At 44.8% G+C, this 13,951-nt stretch overlaps 1 protein-coding gene across 1 annotated transcript in view; it reads left to right on the forward strand.

Moving 5' to 3' along the window:
• The window catches only part of DNAH9 (dynein axonemal heavy chain 9), a 286,432-nt gene that overhangs the window by 139,538 nt on the left and 132,943 nt on the right, over window positions 1–13,951 (forward strand). Inside the window, exons 37-38 of the mRNA XM_018064667.1 lie at window positions 1,719–1,892; window positions 2,619–2,826. Coding sequence (XP_017920156.1) covers window positions 1,719–1,892; window positions 2,619–2,826 — 382 coding nt within the window. The remainder of the gene's footprint in view (window positions 1–1,718; window positions 1,893–2,618; window positions 2,827–13,951) is intronic.

Genomic DNA, 13,951 nt, shown 5'->3' on the forward strand with positions numbered 1-13,951 from the left:
CACGGACTGCAGCCCACCAGGCTCCTGTGTCCATGAGATTTTCCAGGCAAGGATACTGGAGTGGATTGCCATTTCCTTCTCCAGGGTATCTTCCCAACCCAGGGATTGAACCTGGGTCTCCTGTACTGTGGGCAGATTCTTTATCGACTGAGCTAGTGTATTTACTTCACAGTAAATATTTTTGAGGGTACCTTTGCATTTTGCTTTTGACCTTGGATCTACAATTTGGATGTCAACAACTTCCCTAAAAAGCACCAGTATGTTAAGTTCTGATGTCATGATCCCAATCTGGGTTATTCATCTTTAATCTCATTTCCAGTCTCTATGTTCAGCAGTATTTTTAATAAAGAATTACAGAGGGAAAAAAAGAATTTCGTCCAAGGGTCAAAGATTGTTTCCCCTAACATTTCTGATTGAGGAGGACAGATATTAGGAAGATATTTTGTCCCCTTAATTTAAATTCACATCAGAATAAGAAGAGCAAACAAACCTGTCCTTAGAGCCTATTTCCATTCTCTTTTTAAGGTGCAAGAATTCAATCCTATCTACCAAGTAGACAGCAAAGTCAGTGCCATTTCTTCCAAGTTCAGATTCACTGCCATGCGCCCAGCTTCCTAGTCTGTCCTGCTCTGCAGAAACATTTCCTAAATTGCCCATTCTGAACCTCCTCAGGACTTTTCCTAGGTCTGTGAGTTCAAAGAGTGGGTTGGCTCCCCAAGAAGGTAGCCAGTAGCAGTGGGCGTTTCTGTGTACATGTGTGGGTGTGTTGTGGGGGGCGTGGGTGTTACGTTTCGGTCTGAAAGAAATAGCCTGAGTACTCAGGTGCACAGCCCTGTCTTCGGGGCTCATGCTTTAATATGGGTGCATGTAAACACCGTGTCTCTGTCTATTCCTTCTGTCAGAAAGACCTGTATAGCTTTGTCTCTAGATTTGCCCCTAGATTTGAGGATTTTAGCTCTGGAAGGAAATTCAGAAATACTCTTTTCTAGAATCCTCATTTCATACATCAGGAAACTGCGGCATGAAAAGACGTGACTTGCTGGTGGTTATGTACTCCACTCCCCACTGAGATTCTTATCGCTGTTCCTTCCTGTGCCCCCCAGGTGTCTACAGTCACATTTTATTTTTAAAAGATTTTTTTTTAATGTGGACCATTTATAAAGTCTTTATTGAAGGTGTTACAATATTGTTTCTGTTTTATATTTGGAGTTTTTTGGCTAAGAGGTGTGTGGGATCTTAGCTTCAGGACCAGGGATCAAACCCACACCCTCTGTACTGAAAGGTGACGTCTTAACCACTGGACTGCCAGGGAAGTCCCAACAGGTACCATTTTATTCCTTCTGTCCCCGACTGCCATCCTGGACATGGCTCAGAGTCTCAGGAGTCTAGAGGGGTGTGTTGGATAGGTCTCTGAGAGTTCCTGGCTGCACTTGCCCTCTCTGTCTGTGTTCTTACACCTCTCTCCCTCCCTCCCCTCCACCTGCCAGGGCTCTGAGATGCACCAGGCCAGGGCGACCCAGCCCCGTGGTCAAGCAGGTGCACACATACACACTCCAGAGCAGCCCCCGCTTAGCTGGGCCTTGTTCGGGCTGGTCCTCGGGGGACAAGGAGGAGCCAGCTGTGCTCCCGGCCCTGACCTTCTGCCTGATGCAGGGCAGCCTGTCCAGGCTTCTCATGCTCTGCAGAGCCTTGACTCCTGACTTGCTTTGTTTGGGCAGCTCGTGGACCACCGGGCAGAGTTCAGCAAATGGTGGCTCAACGAGTTCAAGACCATCAAATTTCCCTCCCAAGGAACCATCTTTGACTATTACATAGACCCAGAGACCAAGAAATTCGAGCCTTGGTCCAAGCTCATCCCGCAGTTTGAATTTGACCCTGAGACACCTCTGCAGGTGAGTGTGGCTGAGCGGCAACCAGGGATATGTAATGTCCCCAGAATCTGTGGTGGCTCTCGTGGCAGCCCCTGACACATTCCCAAAAGGTTCGACCTCGTTAAGAATTAGCTACTTTTCTTTTCAGAGAAAATTAGAGGTTCAATATAGTGATGCATGCGTGCATGCTAAGTTGCTTCAGTCCGACTCTTTGTGACCCCATGGACTATAGCCTGCTAGACTCCTCTGACTATGGGATTTTCCAGGCAAGAGTACTGGAGTGGGCTGCCATGCCCTTCTCCAGGGGATCTTCCTGACCCAGGGATCGAACCTGTGTCTCTTATGTCTCCTTCATTGCAGGCAGGTTCTTTACTACTGAACCACCTGGGAAGCCCTCAACATAGTCATAAGATCTCCCAAGCCTAGGTAACTTAATTAGCAGAACCCCCTGCAGGCATCCTGAGACGACAGGCAGAAGGCTTTAAAATACAATCCAGAGGCCTCAGGGAGGCAAACAGCTCTAGTCGAGGCGGATGAGTGTGCCCTCTAACCACAGCATGAGTTACCGGCAGGGTCTCTCTGGGTAACAGGGGTCCCTCCTGCCTGCAATAGTGAGCCCCCAACCCCAGCGCGGTTCCCTCTCCTGAAATGCCCCAGGGTGCCCTGACAGCATGTGAGTCTCCCATGAGCCCCCAGTTCGCTCCTCCTGTCTCCCGCCACCCCCACCCCGTCTCCCCCTGGCCCCAGGCCTGCCTGGTGCACACCAGCGAGACCGTATGCCTCTGCTACTTCCTGGAGCGGCTCCTGGCGCGGCGGCGGCCGGTCATGCTGGTGGGAACTGCGGGCACGGGCAAGTCGGTGCTGGTGGAAGCGAAGCTGGCCAGCCTGGACCCCGAGGCATACCTGGTGACAAACGCGCCCTTCAACTACTACACCACATCAGCCATGCTGCAGGGTGAGTGTCAGCACACCAGTAACTGAGTGAGCCGGCCTGCTCCCCGCCGCGCACAAAGTCAGGTACTCACTCTCCAACCAGGGAAGAGAAACGGGCCTTTAATCAAAGTGCCAGCAATCTGGGGAGACGGCGGGTTGAGCGTCTCCCAAAAACTGCTTCCCAAGACTGCTCTGTGGTGAGAAAGTTTAAAGAGAAACAAGTCATCTCAGTTAATCACTGAGATGAGGATGGGGCAGGTCAGGGTCATGGCCATCTCCACACTGCGTGCAGGCTTGTCAGCTCCAGACACCTTCTAGACCAGGGGTCGCCAGCCTCCAGGACCTGATGCCTGATGATCTGAGGTGGAAGTGGTGTAATAATAATAGAAATAAAGTGCACAGTACATGTAACACGCTTGAATCATCCCCAAACCATTCCCCACCCCTCAGTCTGTGGAAAAAGCGTTTTCCAGGAAACCAGTTCCTGGTGCCAAAAAGGTTGAGGACCGCTGCTCTAAACTTCATCTTGTTCATACAGTTTGATTTATTTGCAAGATGACTGGAGAGGAATCTTGGGAGAGGTCTGATCATCTGTTAATTCGGTTCAGTTCAGTCTCTCAGTCGTGTCTGATTCTGCACGCCAGGCTTCCCTGTCCTTCGCCAACTCCCGGACTTTGCTCAAACTCATGTCCATCGAGTCAGTGATGCCATCCCACCATCTCATCTTCTGTTGTCCCCTTCTCCTCCTGTCTTCAATCTTTCCCAGCATCAGGGTCTTTTCCAATGAGCCAGTTCTTCACATCCTTTGGCCAAAGTATTGGAGGTTCAGCCTCAGCATCAGTCCTTCCAATTAATATTCAGGGTAGATTTCCTTTAAAATTGACCGGTTTGATATTGCAGTCCAAGGGGCTCTCAAGAGTCTTCTCCAACACCACAGTTCAAAAGCATCAATTTTCGGCACTCAGTTCTCTTTATGGTCCAATTCTCACATCTGTACCTGACTCCTGGAAAAACCATAGCTTTGACAATATGGATCTTTATCGGCAAAGTAATGCCTCTGCTTTTTAATATGCTAAGTTGGTCATAGCTTTCCTTCCAAGGAGCAATCAATCTATTAATTGCTTATTTGCCATTTCTACTTCTTTGATCTATGGGAAGAACTGACAAGTTAGTCCAGGTATTGCGTGATGAAAGGATTTGAAAGGAGTGCTCAGGTCAAGGGCAAGTAGAGCATGGGGGTGCCTGGTTTAAAAAGTGAGTTACAGTATGTGTGTGTGAGTTGCTCATCATATCCAACTCTTTGTGACCCCATGGACTATAGTGCTCCAGGCTAGTTACACTATAGCTTCACTAAAGTGACAAGAAAGGGGCTTCCTGCTGAGGGCGATTTCCTGCAAGGAGCTGCTCACATAAAGGGCCCAGGGGGCATGGAGCAGGGGACCTGACATCCTCTACTCTGAGCTGAAACGGAGGTCAGGCACCTCCCCAGCTGACTCCCCTCCCACTCCTCTCTTGCCTGTCCCCTTTCCTGTCTGTCCCTCTCTCCCCCCTTTCCCATTCTTCATCCCGAAGTGCTTCCCTGGCTGCTGAACTCCTCCAGGGCAGGAGTTCCACACAGAGCAGGTCAGTGCCTTGATGACAAAGAAAACAGAAAACCTACTGAAAGATTCCCACAGGCTTACAGACTCCTGGCACCAGAAGGGTCTCTAGAGGTCATTTCATGCACCCCTCACACCTTACACGTGGGGTCATTGAGGCTCGGGTTCAAGCACGTGGCTGCCTAAGGTCACCATGGTGCCACAAGGCTGGTGTGGCAGTTCCAGCCTGCTGAGCACGTGGAGTGTGCGTTTCACAGGGCATTCACGTGCTGGGCTCCCGAGCAGACGGGGGCCCTCAGGGATCCCAAGGGTCACTGCATCTGCCTCCCCGACCCCAGCCACTTTCTTGACCTTGATTGTCGAGTCTCCTTTTGTTTAGAAACACTCCTCACGCTGACCCTAGAAGCAGCCTCCTTTTGAAGAAGCGATGAAGCCAGTCTCCCCACAAGAGGAGGGTAGTAGCCAGGCTGGAGAGAAACCCCCCTCTCACTCCTCACACCGGAACAGCCCCGCCCCACCCTCTGGAGTCTGAGCCACTGGATCACCAGGGAAGTCCCCAAATCATTTAGTCTTACTTAGACCTGTGAAGTAAGCCCTTTTATCACCCGCATGTCGTAGATGAGAAAACCAAGACACAGGGAAGTTACATAAGCTCCTTGAGGCTACACAGTGAGTGGTGGAACCAGGGTTTTAATCCAGAGAGTCTGACTTCAGAGCCTGTGCCCTTAACCACTAGGCTATACCTCCTCCCCTGAAAATAAAACGCTTTGGAAATTGAAATAAATATTTGATATTTACTACTCTTACCACTAGTGACACTATTTGAGTCTGGAAAGATTATTTTCTAGAATACTATTGTAATGATTTTATGATGTAAAAAGTACTTTGACTAGAGAATAAACATTCATTGCCAAGAAAAAAAGAGAGGAGCTTCATATCCTTGATTCTGAAAAAATGCCAGATTCCCTTACTTGAAAATTTCCATCCATCACTTTAGTCACAGTCCAAACAAGTTTGTTCATTTGGCTTCTTAGCTGAAAACATTTCAGAAGTAACAAAACGGCAAGAGGAAGGATGCTTAGCAGTTATAAATGTTGGAACAAGAAAGCTGGTATCCAAGGAGAAATGGAAAACGTAAAAAGGAGATGCAGGAACCCACAGGGCGGCTGCTCTGACATCAGACAAGAGGCAAATTGTGCCCCCACAGCAGGAGTCCATGTCTCTGTTCTGGTTTTGGCCATGCGGCATGCAGGATCTTAATTCTCTGATCAGAGATTGAACCCATGCCCTCTGCAGTGTAAGCCCAGAATCTTAACCACTGGACCTCCAGGGTTGCCCTCCATCACTCTTTCTGAAGCCCAGCATTTTTACTGCGGTTTGTGGTTAAGACCCTATGGAATTATGTTGAATGTGATGTGGTACAGTCTGCTTTAGAAGGCAGACAGTATAAACCCAGACAGATGTGCAGAATGAGTGTTTATAAGGTAATGAATGTAATGATGGCAAAGACAGGAAATAGCCTGGTTATCCATATGATAGAATGCCAGGCGTTATTACAAAGAATGAGGACATTCTGTATGAGTTAAGCTGGCTCCATTTCCAAAATCTTTGTCGAGTGAGAAAAGCACGATACAGAACAGTGTGTATAGTATGCTCCAAATTATGTCTTGTTTAAAAAGAGACATATAAAACTTTGCATACATATACACTCGCACATCTATGCTTATACTTCCTAAGAATATCTCCGGAGGGACACACAAGCAACAGCAGTTGCCCTTGGCAAGGGGAACTGGATGCTAAGAGTGGGGATGGAGAATGACTTAAACGTTTTTAAAATTATGAAATATTTCAAGCATTCGGAAAAGTACAGACAAGAGTATAACAGATGCCCATGTACCCACCACCCAGACTTCACAGATGTTAACATTTCTGTCATCTTGCTATGGATCTTGCTAACACACCACCCCCCAGCCCTTCCCCCATCATGCCCTTGGAAACCAGACTAGGACCACTACAGCTGATGCGCCATCATTCCCAAGTTACCCTTTCCATATATGTATGTAGCCATGAAATACACGATGTTGTTGTGTGTATTTAAATTTTAAGTATGTGTCATATTATAACTTCCGTTGGTAACTTGCTTTTCTCATCCTTGTCTGTTTTAATGCATGTGGAGTGCTTCTTCACTGGTTTTCACTGCTGCATAGAATTCCCTTGTGTGACTAAATCACAGCTCATTTACCCATTCTCTTACTAAAATGCAACATAATTTTTCAACATTTTCCATTTATAAAATATTTTTTAGTTATAATTGGCATATGATACATGGTATGCATTAAAGCACACGATCTGATAAGTTTTTAAATATTTACCCACCATGAAACCATCTCTATGCTTGAAATAATGTACATACTCACCGCTTTGAGAGTCCCTCACCTCCCTGGTAATCCCTTCCTCCCTCCCAACCACGCGGCCCCCAATTCCCTCTCTGTGTCTAAGGCAACCACTGATCTGTTTCTGTCACTACAGGTTAGTTTGCAATTTCTAGAATTTTATATAATGGAATTGTCATATAATAGCCCTCTTTTTTTTTTTCTGGCTCCTTTCACTCAGCTTGATTTTGAGATTTACCCATGTTGTTGAGGGTACGACAGTTCATTCCTTTCATTCCTGAATAGCAAGACAAAATAAGTAAAACACTCAGAATGATTCCTAGCATACAATAAGTGCTCAATAAATGGAAGCTGTTATTCTAACAATATTAAAATCCTTCTCAAATTAAGTTATAAATACGATACAAAAATCCCTGAGCCCCAACTGCCAAAACAAAAGGAGCATGAGCAAGCCCCTTTTGCTTGAAAAAAAAAGACGTTTAGCATAAGCTATGCTAAAGCAAAACTAATGTTTTTGAAAAAAATGTTCCAGCTTACAAATGGGCAATAACTTCACCCAGCAGGTCAATTCACTGAGGTCTCCAGAGGAGTGTTTTACAGCTCACTCATCCTGCTAGTCCATTGGATGCCATTTTTCTCAAATCAGATGTTCTTTTATAGAGAAGGCAGCTGCTTGATATTCCCTGCATCTTTCCTCTCTTATCGCTTCCAGCTCTGGGGTCTCCATTGAGTACTTTTCTAAACAGATTCAAAACTCCTTCAAATGCAAACAGGGCTTGTGTTTCAAAGCATTCACATTGCTTATCAGTGTGGATAGCACAGCTTTATTTGAAGTTTTTACTATGCCAAGCCCCTGTGTTATCAGTAATGCTTTTGACTGCAAGCAGCAGACAGCGTATTAAAAAGCAGAGACATCAGTCTGTCTACAATGGCCCGTATAGTCAAAACTATGCTTTTTCCAGTAGTCATGTGGATATGAGAGTTGGACCATAAAGAAGGCTGAGTGCCCAAGAATTGATGTTTTCATCTTGTGCTGGGGAAGACTCTTGAGAGTCTCTTGGACTGCCAGGAGATCAAATCAGTCAATCCTACCTAAAGGAAATCAACCCTGAATACTCATTGAAAGGACTGATGCTGAGGCTGAAGCGCCAATCCTTTGGCCACCTGTGTGCTGCAGTCCATGTGGTAGGAAACAGTCAAACATGACTGAACAACTGAACAACAACAAGGAGAAAATCTGATAATGACACAGAGTTTTTTTCATGCAACAAGAAGTCTTGAGGTAGGTAGTTGCTAATGCTGAATCAATGGTTCAATGCTATTGAGGCTATAATATCTATTATTCTCTTAGACGCTCCTTCAGGATAACAGAGTCTCTGCTGCTCCAGCCATCACATCCATATTCCAAATGGAAAAAAAAAAAAAAAAGATAAAGGAAAGAGTTCGTGCCCTTGTCAGGAAACAGTAGCACTCCAGGAATCCCACAGATTTATGTGTCTGTTCAAAATTGTGTCACATGGCCAGTTTCTAGCTGGAACATAACTCAGGAGAAGGAAGATGGAAATGATGTCCATCAGGGATCTGATGACAGTCTCTATAGAAAATGAGGCTTAGAGGTCTTACGTGACCTCCCTCAAAGTTGCATAGTGATTTAATAGCCAAGCTGTCTTATTTCATTGAGCTACCTATCCATCCACTTTGATAAGTTGTGCATCTACATTTCCATAAGAGAATGCCAACTTTGCTTCCACTTGTCTAATATCTGGAGCACATGGGTGTCTCTGCCTTTGACAGTAAGTAGAAGAGGCCCTTCCGTTGTTCAGTGACACTCTCAGGCTTCACCTGACCACTTGCCAGCAGCTGCACCAATAGCAGGTTAATAACCCTGGCATCTTGGCTGAGGAGGCAGATCTGTGTCCCTCCAGCTGCTCTAAACACCACAGACCCAGGGCCATTGCTTCCTTTCCCTTCACTGGGTTATCATCTAATGACCCATTCTTGGATGTTGTTGAAGGTTAGGATGATCAAAGATAAATTAAAAAAAAAAAAACCTCCTGTAAAAATCTAGGTTGAAGACCATGACCACTTTGCAGCCCAATACACCTTTTATAAGTTTCCTGGATACATGCCTTTTAGAACTGAGTGCCTAAAATTTGTTTTCCTACAAAAGTAGAGATGAGTTTGTATCAGTGATCTGGGATGGCATGGCTACTGTAATTATACACAGATTGAGTTCTAAGCTTTCAAAGAGCCAGTTCATAAAGGACAATGTAACCATTCTTATTTCATTACAGTAACTATATCACCCATGATTAGTGGCTCAAATAAGTTTCTTCTACTATATAGTTTGAAATCACTTTTAATCTTTTTCAATTGGTCTATTTTATGTCTATTTAAATTGCTTAAGCCTTTTCTCATTCATTTTGGAAATATAAGTGATTTTTGAGAACTAAAGGAATTTGCAATGACCCATCGACAGGACAGTTTAGAAAGGGAAAAAGAGGAGTAAAGAACTGGGTCACGGCATCGATGGACTTGTATTTGCAGTGCAATGGGAGTGAGCCAAAGCAATGCTCATCACAGTTCCGAATTCTCCTGACATCCAACTGTGACTTGAAGTATTAGCTCAACAAATATTTGAGTGTGTAATTACACTAATTAGATGGGAGCTCGGGTGTCTGAGTCCTTGTGTAAAACAAACCCATCACCTGTTCATTAAAAAGTTTAAAGCTGGATGAGACTTTGAAAGATCTGATCAAACTCTTGACCTCAAAGGGGCATTACATTATCACACAGATAGCTTTCAGCACTTGCCTGAATATCTTCCAAAAAGGAGATGCTGCACTGTGCTTAGTGGCTCAGTCGTGTCCAACTCTTTGCAGTCCCGTGGACTGTAGCCTGTCATGGACTGTAGCCTGCCATGGACTGTAGACAGGCTCTTCTGTCCATGGGGATTCTCCAAGCAAGAATACTGGAGTGGGTTGCCATGCCCTTCTCCAGGGGATCTTCCCAACCCAGGGATCGAACCCAGGTCTCCTGCATTGCAGGCAGATTCTTTTAACATCTGAGCCACCAGGGAAGCGCAAGAATGGATAGGCTGCTGAAATGGGTAGCCTAGCCCTTCTCCAGGGGATCTTCCCGGCCCAGGAATCAACGGGGTCTCCCACATTGCAAGTGAATTCTTTACCAGCTGAGGCACCAGGGAAGTCCAAAAGGAGATGACACAGAATTAAATCATCAAAGACTTACCATCTAGTAGGCAAGATGCTCTACTTCGAATGGGGATTCAAAACATAAAGAAATTGAAAACAACACATTTAAGACTATAGGGAAATCATCCCGTAAATTTTAGCACCTCCAAATTATGGAATGCAATGCAGCAATTAAAAACCATGTTCTAGTAGGCTAGGTATTATCACATAAAAAGGTTTATAATATATGAAATGAAAAACAACATACACAGGCAGAATGTACAATATAATTCCTATTTTGTAAAGGAAAAAAATCTAACAGAGCAAATACACTAGAGTGAAATAAACCAAAATATTGAAAGTTAGGCTTACTGCTAGGTGATAGAATTATGGGCAATTTTCATTTTCATCATTATGATTCTCTATGCTTTCCAATCTTTGTATAATGAGTATGTATTATTTTTATAATTATGCAAAACATGTTATTTTTTGAAAGAACAAGTGAGGAGCCCTTACAATATAACTAAAATGTCATAACATGTGAGAATTTGGATAATACTAAGGAAAAAGAGTTCAAACACAGAAACACAAATCAGGCCAATGCAAAGTGAAGACATGATTGATTATTAAGGATCTCTGTCAAAAAACATGGTCTGGCAGCATGTTAACTAAACTAGGGATTTCTGAAGGACAGGAGCCAGATCATAGTAACGTTTCAGAAGCAGTGTGCTATGGTGGGTACATAAGTTGCCATAGTCAGGCAGACCTGAGTTGGAATCCTGACTTTGTCTTCAGTAGCTGGATGACCTTGAATAAAGTCCCTTTATTTCCCTAAAGCTCAGTTTTCTCTTTTGTTGAGAGATGTTTTAGAGGTGATAATGATGCATGCTAGGGCTGCTCTGAAGGTTCAGTGATACAGTGCATGTTACGTCGTCCATACAGACCCAGGTCCCTAGTGATGCCCAGCAAATGAATGACTGCAGGGCTCTGGTGCTCAGAGCCTGGAGGAATCCTAGGATGAGTGAGAAGGGCTCACAAGCTCTGTCTTCCCCAGCCATGTGAAAGAAGCATCGGGATCAGTATCAAGAGCCCTGGGTTCTAATTCCAGCACCACATTTAGCCTGTGTCAGCCTCTGTTTCTTTAGTTACAAAGAGGGTATGATAAACCTTTCTTTGCCTATTCATGGAGTTTGTTATCATGTTAAGTCATGTATTCATTCATTCTTTAATCCGTTTTTGAATACCTTCCTTTGTGATAAATAATATCCTAGGTGCTGGGGATATGACAATGAGGAAAACAGAGAAAGATTCCTGGCCTTTTGGAGTTTATAATGTGGAGGGACTGAAATAATAAACAAGATGAATAAGTAAGATATACAGGATATTAAGTGGTAATAAGTGTTAATAGAGGAAAACGAAGTCGGGGCCAGGCATAGGAGGTGGGGGGGGGGCGCTTTTATTTGGGCTCAAGTGCTAGGGAAGGGCTTCCTAAGAAGATGGCATTTGAGTAAGTAAATGCCTGGTGTAAGTGAGGGAGCAAACTTCTGGCATTTAGGAGAAGAGATTGCAGACAGAGGAAGCAGCCAGAGCAAAGACGCCATGGCCGTGGGTGACTCGTGAGTCAGAAACAGGACGGTGGGAGCAGAGGGAGTGAAGGCAGGAGCAGTGGGACAGAAAAACCGACATGGGGGGTTTGCCCAGGTAACCAGACAGGCTTTTGCTCCAAGTGAGATGGGGCGCCACTGGGGGTTTAAGCATGGGACTGGCACAGCCTGATTTACATCTTACAAGGATACCTCTGCCTGCTGTCTTGAGAACATAGAGTACGAATCTAAGGGCAAAAGCAGGAAGATCATTTGGCAGGATGTCATGGACACCAGCCATGAGAGTCTGGACGAGGATGGTAGCAGTGTTGTTGTTCAGCCGCTCAGTTGTGTCGGACTCTTTGCGACCCCATGGGCTGCAGCAGGCCAGGCTTCCCTGTCCTTCACCATCTCTTGGAGCTTGCTCAAACTCATGTCCATTGAGTCACTGATGCCATCCAACCATCTCATCCTCTGTCACCCCCTTCTCCTCCTGCCTTCAATCTTTCCCAGCATCACAGTCTTTTCCGTGAGTCAGCTCTTTCCATCAGGTGACCAAAGGATTGAACTTCAGCTTCAGCATCAGTCCTTCCAATGAATAGTCAGGATTGATTTCCTTTAGGATTGACTGGTTTGATCGCCTTGCAGTCCTAAGGACTCTCAAGAGTCTTCTCCAGCATCACAATTCAAAAGTATCAATTCTTTGGCACTCAGCCTTCTTTATGGTCCAACTCTCTCATCCATACAATACTGGAAAAACCATAGCTTCGGCTATACTGACTTTTGTAAGCAAAATCATGTTTCTGCTTTTGAATATGCTGTCTAGGTTTGTCATAGCTTTCCTTCCAAGGAGCAGATGTCTTATGTAAACCCACTTCTGTTCTTCCAGTTCTGCCTGGAAGCAGAACTCACTACTGTTTCATTCTAGATAAGACTTGGAGCAGAGGTCAGCCAAGAAGGGATCCAGTGTGTGTGCCTTTCCTGGGGAGGCCTCTCTTTTCTTAATCATCCTTTTGAGATAATCTGGTGTATTCCAAGCCCACTTCTTGCTAACTGACATGCTTTTCTCCTCAACAGTCTTCAAGTAGCATAAAAAGCTTAATCAACCCAAATTACAGGGTCTGCTTAATTCCAGGAGTTGATTTGAATATCATTGCTTCAGGAGGAGGAGAAACAAGTCTTCCTAAGGAGAGAATTTCCTATTAGAAGGATTGTTCACAAAAGCGTGTCCTTGGCAGCCCATTAATTATATTTCATTTTGACAGATCTCATATATAGTTGTTATGTTTTAAGGGGGGTAGGAAGGTGTTGGGTGATTAATTGGTCAATAGTATATGTTAATTGCATGCTAATTAAATTTAAATTTAATTCCTATTTGGAACACTTAATTTAACTCAGGACCAGAAAATTAGAATATTCAAGCTTCTTAAAGGAACATGTCTTTCTATCTGTCACCTTCATATGTCTGTTGACACTTCCTCCTTGTTTACAAACTTGTTTTTCAAGAAAAGGGATGAGACGGTTCTTAGAGCCTCTAGCTGTAATAGTATTGGTTCTTGCAGTACATAAATATCTAATTGGTTTATTGAAAAAATGTATATATATATATACCCTGTTACTTAGATTTTCTCTGAACAAGTTCTGTCAGGCTGGGAAAATGTACTCTTTGATTCCTTCCCTCTGGCTGGATAATTGAAGATGCAGCTCCAGGACAGAGTCTGTACTTAGTTTCTAGAAAGGCACAGAGATGCTCTGCTACCCCAAGGCAGGGGGCAGTGCATCCATGACACTGGGGGCTTCTGGGAAATTCCCTGAGGCGATTGTTTCTTCTCTCCCTCAGGGAAAACCCCAGGACTGAGAACACTGTTGACAAAATATCCAGGATTTCCTCTTTTACTGTCCAGGGGTGGAAGGGGAACCACATCCATCCTCTCCTCCTCTGTCTTAGGTAGAGAAGGGGTGTGCGTGTGTGTGTGTGTGCGCGCTAAGTCACTTTAGTCATGTCCAACTCTTTGTGACCCCATGGACTGTAGCCCCCCAGGCTCCTCTGTCCATGGGGTTTCCCAGGCAAGAATACTGGAGTGAACTGCATGCCCTCTTCCAGAGGAGGCCACACAGGTGCCACCTGGGAAGTCCACCTAGGGTCTGGTTGTTTGCAGATTTCCTTGAGGGTAGAGTACTAGGCCTTGGGACTTCTGTTTTTAGCCTGCAAAGAAAGCCACAGACCTCACGTGTGGTAGAAGGAACATGGGTCTTGAAGTTTAACTGATTTGGATCTGTACCCTGGCACTACCTTAGACAAATTAATTCATTCTTCAGAGTCTCAGTTCCGTCATCTGTGAAAGGGGTGATGGTTCTAATCTTGCAGCACTGTTCTAAGGC

The sequence above is a fragment of the Capra hircus genome, chromosome 19 (assembly GCF_001704415.2).
Source record: "Capra hircus breed San Clemente chromosome 19, ASM170441v1, whole genome shotgun sequence".
Taxonomy (NCBI): Eukaryota; Metazoa; Chordata; class Mammalia; order Artiodactyla; family Bovidae; genus Capra; species Capra hircus.